Raw genomic sequence first — 8,200 nt, forward strand, 5'->3', positions numbered from 1 at the left:
GTAGGGAAAATAAAATAAGCTGAATTAGGATGTTAGGATAACCTTTCCTGCTTTTTCTTTGAGCAGTGAACTCTTTCCTTTTTATGTTGTTTGTTTAGCAAAAGCAAATACTTGTGATCCCATGGATTGTAGTAAATGAAATCTTCCAAATCGATTGAAATAAGCCTTCACAGTCTGGATTTCTTTGGTCTTAAGTTTATTGTTATGTTTTATTATGTTAATCACCTTTTGTTTGGTTAGACTCTGGCCTTTTTTAAGACATTGAGTTTGTAACCAGGCACAGTTTTCTGGGTTATAGTGGTCTTCAGACATAGTAGAATACATGTGTAGAGCTACTCTTTATAAGGTGCTTTTCTTCTCTTGGTGGTAAGTAAAAGCAGAGATATGAAAGTTGATTGTATTCATCAGCTGGTATTTGCCATGTACTGAATCAGAATATTAAACATAGCAGAGCAGATAGAGCACAGGTTTTGATATCAAAAGGACCTGATTTCAGATCCTCACCTTGCGAGTTAGTGGCTGTGTTCCTGGGTAAAGTCACTCATCCTCTCTTAGCGTTATTTTCTCTGTGTGTAAAATAAACATAATAATCCCTGCCTCCCAGAGCTGTGCTGAAGAATAAATGAGTTAGTATGTGTAAAGTTCTTAGCATCTAGACGGGCATGTAGTAAGTAATCAATAAGCGGTAGCTACGATAATAATAAAGTATTTATCACAAATTTAGTATATCCATGTATTGCTTAAATGAAGCAAAAGTAAAGTTTGCCCACACATCATTCAAGATCTCCACACAAATAAAGTACATAGAGGCAGCCGTGTTAGTACTTAGTAGATGCTGTATTGCAGCCTCACAACCAAGTAGAATAAAATTGTTGTTTTGCTATAAAAATTAAGATTATTTTTCAAAAGATGAGTTCCATTCCCCAAATGTGGCTCCAAGCCTCGTGCTGCATAACTGCCTAGAGGAAATCCTGGAACTGATTTACAAGGGTTGGGAGAATTTGATTTCCTTCATATTTCTAGAAACCAGTGGAGCATTTTCTCTTTGAGACAGTTTGGGAAGAAATGTGGCATTGTTTTCTTGGAGTTAGAGTGAGATAGTTGTGCTTATCTTCCCTAGTTTTCTTCTGTATATCCGCAGCCTCACTCTGGATCTTTGCCATATATACTTGGCACTTTTTAAATAAATGTGCTTCAAATTCATTACATGTAGCTTATTGTTTAGTATGTCTCTCAAACCCACCCTTTTTTGTTATATTATTATTTCATTTCTAGATCTTTTCCTGTTTACCAAAAATATTCCATAAAAAGCAATGAGATAATATATGCACACTTTTCTTGGGCAGGGTTTGAAGCTCTGATTTGTATTAAAAATAAAATTATTTATAGATTTATATCCTCAGTACCACAGAGTTAATGAAGCCAAAACCCATTTCCTCATGACATTTTCCCTTAAATGTCTCCTTTTTCTTTCTACACGTCTCCAGTAACTCTGGAATTTTGAACTATTTGGAATGCAGAGAGCAGTTACTTTTGATTTGTTCTCTCAGAGTTAAATGGATGCTTGATATTGGTCCCACTTAAGTTTAGTTTGTTCATCTCATCTGACTTTGTCCTCTTTCTTTATTGTATTTATATACCCTGTTGTACGTATATACTTTGAGCTTGAATACTGTAACAGATACAGCTGGAACTGAATGGGTTTTGTGGTTTGGGATTTGGAAATTAGCATAGAGCTCTGCTGGGAAGCTTTCACATTTTCTTGATCTGTGTCCCAATTCACTTCTCCCTCCTCTTACATCCTCCACTAAGTTCAAGAATTTTGCCTTTGCTGTTTATATCCCCATAGTTTGCCTTTTTTTTTTTTTTTTTTTGGTTTTTAAATCTTCCTCTAAAAAGGCTCTGTCCATCCCACTCTCAGTGAAGTATTCGTATCTAAAAATTCTGCAATTCTTGTTATGCAGAATATACTTGTAGGAAATGGGCAGGTTGTGAGGGGGTAGGGAATTGGGAGAGGCTTTGCTGGGGCATGGCGGTGTACTGGTGAGAAGCAGCTCTCTGCAGAAGGGCATTGCTGTGACACTTCTCCAGAATTTTCTAACAGGATAAAAGCTCTGTCACAACTGATTGATTCAAACCCTGGTTTGGACTCATATTTCATAAGTGCAGACTTTCATAGCCCAACAGTTTTTGGACTTGTTAGCCATATCTAGCTGTCTGTTTTCTTAATCTAGACTTATTACATCCTAGGAATACATACCAAAGGCCACATGAAAGGACAAATAATGATTAATAGTTAACCAGAATGTGAGAAGGAAGCCACTTATGCATATTTAGCAATGGTATTAAGGTACATAACGATATTTTTCTTATACCACTATTCACACAGTAACTTTGAAAAATTATTTTTAAAATATCAAGGTGCAAAGTTTTAAGGAGTAGGGTCCATACTAAATTACTTTCGGCCCTAATTCTAAATATAAATATTATTAGCTGTAGTCCAAAAGTAAACATTTCAAAATTGGAAAGGTTTATCCTGAATTTTTAATTGATATGAACAAAATACATGAATTGCACATATACTCCTTACCACGTTAACATCATCTTATAATACACACTATCTTTTTGTGGAGGCATACCCCTCCGCCTCCCTTGTTCCCCTCACATGCACACTATATATATGCAGTACTGTCCAAAGAATGGATAAAGTTGAAAAATATACATGAATTTTGAGATATGGATAAAATATGTCGAACTCCACAGAATTCACAGGGTATTATCAATACAGTCTAAATCACTGAACAATCCTGCATTATCTAACTGGGTCACAGAAAATCCTCTGAAGCTTCCTTACTCACATTGATGCTCTTGCATCTAATGCATAGTGTTAATTTTTGAAGCTATTAGGTGATAAAGCTATGGCATTATTTTATTTTATTTTCTTGTATATGGTGTTTTATTTATGTTTTACTTCATGTGCATAAATCTAGCATTCTGATTTTTTGTACTTAGTCCTAGTGGATTGTTTTTTTTTTAAAATGTCTTTATCGGAGTATAATTGCTTTACAATGGTGTGTTAGTTTCTGCTTTATAACAAAGTGAATCAGCTATACATACACATATATCCCTATATCTCCTCCCTCTTGCGTCTCCCTCCTACCCTCCCTATCCCACCCCTCGAGGTGGTCACAAAGCACCGAGCTGATCTCCCTGTGCTATGCGGCTGCTTCCCACTAGCTATCTATTTTATATTTGGTAGTGTATATATGTGAATGCCACTCTCTCACTTCATCCCAGCTTACCCTTCCCCCTCCCTGTGTCCTCAAGTCCATTCTCTACGTCTGTATCTTTATTTTTGTCCTGCCCCTAGGTTCTTCTTTTTTTTTTTTTTTAGATTCCATATATATGTGTTAGCATACAGTATTTGTTTTTCTCTTTCTGACTTACTTCACTCTGTATGACAGACTCTAGGTCCATCCACCTCACTACAGATAGCTCAATTTCGTTTCCTTTTATGGCTCATATTCCATTGTATATCTGTGCCACATCTTCTTTATCCATTCATCTGTCCATGGACACTTAGGTTGCTTCCGTGTCCTGGCTGTTGTAAATAGCTCTGCAATGAACATTGTGATACATGACTCTTTTTGAATTATGGTTTTCTCAGTAAAAAAATGCCCAGTGGTGGGATTGCTGGGTCATATGGTAGTTCTATTTTTAGTTTTTTAAGGAACCTTCATACTGTTCTCCATAGTGGCTGTATCAATTTACATTTCTACCAACAGTGCAAGAGTGTTCCCTTTTCTCCACACCCTCTCCAGCATTTATTGTTTGTAGATTTTTTGATGATGGCCATTCTGACTGGTGTGAGGTGATACCTCATTGTATTTTTGATTTGCATTTCTCTAATGATTAGTGATGTTGAGCATTCTTTCATGTGTTTGTTGGCAATCTGTATATCTTCTTTGGAGAAATGTCTATTTAGGTCTTCTACCCATTTTTGGATTGGGTTGTTTGTTTTTTTGGTATTGAGCTGCATGAGCTGCTTGTAAATTTTGGAGATTTTTTTTATCCTTTGTCAGTTGCTTCATTTGCAAATATTTTCTCCCATTCAGAGGGTTGTCTTTTCATCTTGTTTATGTTTTTCTTTACTGTGCAAGAGCTTTGAAGCTTCATTAGGTCCCATTTGTTTATTTTTGTTTTTATTTCCATTTCTCTAGGAGGTGGGTCAAAAAGGATCTGGTTGTGATTTATGTCATAGAGTGTTCTGCCTATGTTTTCCTCTAAGAGTTTTATAGTGTCTGACCTTACATTTAGGTCTTTAATCCATTTTAAGTTTATTTTTGTGTATGATGTTAGGGAGTGTTCTCATTTCATTCTTTTACACGTAGCTGTCCAGTTTTCCCAGCACCACTTATTGAAGAGGCTGTCTTTTCTCCATTGTATATTCTTGCCTCCTTTATCAAAAATAAGGTGACCATATGTGCGTGGGTTTATCTCTGGGCTTTCTATCCTGTTCCATTGATCTATATTTCTGTTTTTATGCCAGTACCACACTGTCTTGATTACTGTAGCTTTGTAGCATAGTCTGAAGCCCAGGAGCCTGATTCCTCCAGCTCCATTTTTCTTTCTCAAGATTGCTTTGGCTATTTGGGGTCTTTTGTGTTTCCATACAATTGTGTAATTTTTTGTTCTAGTTCTGTGAAAAATGCCTTTGGTAGTTTGATAGGGATTGCATTGAATCTGTAGATTGCTTTGGGTAGTGTAGTCATTTTCACATTGTTGATTCTTCCAATCCAAGAACATGGTATATCTCTTGATCTGTTTGTATCATCTTTAATTTCTTTCATCAGTGTCTTATAATTTTCTGCATACAGGTCTTTTGTTTCCTTAGGTAGGTTTATTCCTAGGTATTTTATTCTTTTTGTTGCAGTGGTAAATGGGAGTGTTTCCTTAATTTCTCTTTCAGATTTTTCATCCTTGGTGTGTAGGAATTCAAGAGATTTCTGTGCATTAGTTTTGTATCCTGCTCTTTACAAAATTCATTGATTAGCTCTAGTAGTTTTCTGGTAGCATCTTTGGGATTCTCTACGTATAGTATCATGTCATCTGCAAACAGTGACAGCTTTCCTTGTTCTTTTCCAATATGGATTCCTTTTATTTCTTTTCTTCTCTGATTGCTGTGGCTAAAACTTCCAAAACTGTGTTGAATAATAATGGTGAGAGTGGACAACCTTGTCTTGTTCCTGATCTTAGAGGAAATGGTTTCAGTTTTTCACCTCTGAGAATGATGTTGGCTGTGGATTTGTCACATATGGCCTGTATTATGTTGAGGTAAGTTCCTTCTATGCCCGCTTTCTGGAGGGTTTTTATCATAAATGGGTGTTGAATTTTGTTGAAAGCTTTTTCTGCATCTATTGAGATGATCATATGGTTTTTATCCTTTAATTTGTTAATATGGTTTATCACATTGATTGATTTGCATATATTGAAGAATCCTTGCATTCCTGGGATAAAAACCCCACTTGATCATGGTGTATGATCCTTTTAATGTGCTGTTGGATTCTGTTTGCTAGTATTTTTGCACGTATGTTTATCAGTGATATTGGCCTGTAGTTTTCTTTTTTTGTGACATCTTTGTCTGGTTTTGGTATCAGGGTGATGGTGGCCTCATAGAATGAGTTTGGGAGTGTTCTTCCCTCTGCTATATTTTGGAAGAGTTTGAGAAGGATAGGTGTTAGCTCTTCTCTAAATGTTTGATAGAATTCGCCTGTGAAGCCATCTGGTCCTGGGCTTTTGTTTGTTGGAAGATTTTTAATCACAGTCTCAATTTCAGTGCTTGTGATTGGCCTGTTTATATTTTCTATTTTTTCTGGTTCAGTCTTGGAAGGTTCTGCTTTTCTAAGAATTTGTCCATTTCTTTCTTTTTTTTTTTTTTCGATATGTGGGCCTCTCACTGTTGTGGCCTCTCCCGTTGCGGAGCACAGGCTCCGGACGCGCAGGCTCAGTGGCCATGGCTCACGGGCCCAGCCGCTCCGCGGCATGTGGGACCCTCCTGGACCGGGGCACGAACCCGTGTCCCCTGCATCGGCAGGTGGACTCTCAACCACTGTGCCACCAGGGAAGCCCCTGTCAATTTCTTACAGGTTGTCCATTTTATTGGCATATACCTGCTTGCAGTAATCTTTCATGATCCTTTGTATTTCTGCAGTGTTAGTTGTTACTTTTTCATTTCTAATTCTATTGATTTGAGTCTTCTCCCATTTTTTCTTGATGAGTCTGGCTAATGTTTTGTGGCATAATTTTAAAACAAAGTGTTCATTTTTAAGTACAGGTGTTGAAAGAGGTTGCTTATTCCATCAGAGTCTCAGGAATTCTCTAGATTCTATTTTATCACTACATAGTTGTCCAGGCTAGATGAATAAATTAAAAAATTTAAAGACTTGATAGACTTCAAACGTTTTAAATTTCACGTACTTTTTTAAAAATAAATTTTAAAAATGAATTCCAAAAATTAAAATATAGTAAAAAAGTTAATCTAATATGTTACAGTTTATTTCCTGATGGATTTGAAGATCAGCAGACTAAAGATTGCTCTTTACATTTTGGTTTAGGACATTTTTGACAGTGATTGGTACACCTCTCGAAATCTAATTGGAGGTGCTGACATCATTGTGATCAAATACAACGTAAATGACAAGTTTTCATTTCACGAAGTGAAGGATAATTATATTCCAGTGATAAAAAGAGCATTAAATTCAGTTCCAGTAATCATTGCTGCTGTTGGTACAAGACAAAATGGTAAGTATTTAATTTTTCTTTTATATGAGAGTGCAGGTACCATATTAATTTTGAATAGCATTAAGCTTATTAATGATTAGTACAGTTGTTTTTTTTTTTTTTGAAAGCAAAATGACTGTGGGTTTAAATGCCATGTGTTATCTCTTCATCATTGGATATGATAATGGGACATCAAAGGAAAGTATCACAAACTACTGCTGTGATTCTGATGGGTACAAGTTTGTCTTTTAAACTGCTGTTCTGTAGAAGTGAAGGAAGTCAGTAATTGTGTTCTTTTTGATATAGGAGAGGTATTAGGCTGGCACTGAACCCTGGAAAACTCTTTTTGACAATCTAAGGGACTATTCCGTTGGGAAGGACAGATTGTTCCCATAAGGATGTGGGATTGGGAGCAGCGTTTTTAGGTAGGTAGCAATGAGTGAGCTGAATACACTGACACCACCACCTAAGAGAGAGGATTGTTGACTCTGTAGCTGATGGGTTAATTTGGTTCAGTCAATTTCAGTAGTTGCTTCTGTGCATACTGTTGGCAGATATCACAGGGTCAACTCAGAATCCACCCTGAATTGGTGGTATTTTATAGTTCTTAGTGGTTATTTCCTCAGCACATGTGTCTTAAAATTTCATTTTTACTCATTTTTTCATTTTTATCGAAGTATAGCAAAATAAAGGACATTAGACTTCACTAATTTTAGAGCACAGTTTAATGCATTTTTACACATATATATAGCTATGCTGCCATCACATATCTCAAGATCTAGAACATTTGCCTCACTCCAGAAGCCTCTCATGCCTCTTTCCAGTTGATAACACCCCTCCCCAGAGATAATTGCTATTCTGACTTCATAGATTAGATTCTGACAACATAAATTAGTTTTATCTATTCTTGACCTTCATACAGATGGAATTATGCAGTGTGTAGTGTCTTGTGTTGGCCTAATTTCAGTTAGCGTGATACTTTTGAGATTCATCCATGCTGAACTTATCTGTAATACATTCTTTTTATTGCTGTGTATTATTCCACTGTATGAATACGCTGTGATTTCTTTCTTTCTTTTTTAAAATTTATTTATTTATTTTTATTTTTGGCTGCATTGGGTCTTTGTTGCTGTGCGTGGGCTTTCTCTAGTTGTGGCGAGTGGGGGCTACTCTTCGTTGCGGTGTGTGGGCTTCTCATTGCGGTGGCTTCTCTTGTTGTGGAGCACAGGCTCTAGGTGCATGGGCTTCAGTAGTTGTGACATGAGGGCTTCAGTAGTTTGTGGCTCGTGAGCTCTAGAGCACAGGCTCAGTAGTTGTGGTGCACGGGCTTAGTTGGTCCATGGCATGTGGGATCTTCCTGGACCAGGGCTCGAACCTGTGTCCCCTGCATTGGCAGGCAGATTCTTTTTTTTTTTTTTTT

At 36.8% G+C, this 8,200-nt stretch overlaps 1 protein-coding gene across 1 annotated transcript in view; it reads left to right on the plus strand.

Moving 5' to 3' along the window:
• The window catches only part of RHOBTB3 (Rho related BTB domain containing 3), a 55,743-nt gene that overhangs the window by 4,424 nt on the left and 43,119 nt on the right, over positions 1-8,200 (plus strand). Inside the window, exon 3 of the mRNA XM_007450230.1 lies at positions 6,615-6,801. Within this exon, the coding sequence (XP_007450292.1) occupies positions 6,615-6,801 (187 nt within the window). The remainder of the gene's footprint in view (positions 1-6,614; positions 6,802-8,200) is intronic.

Source organism: Lipotes vexillifer, unplaced genomic scaffold (genome assembly GCF_000442215.2).
Source record: "Lipotes vexillifer unplaced genomic scaffold, Lipotes_vexillifer_v1.1 scaffold1403, whole genome shotgun sequence".
Taxonomy (NCBI): Eukaryota; Metazoa; Chordata; class Mammalia; order Artiodactyla; family Lipotidae; genus Lipotes; species Lipotes vexillifer.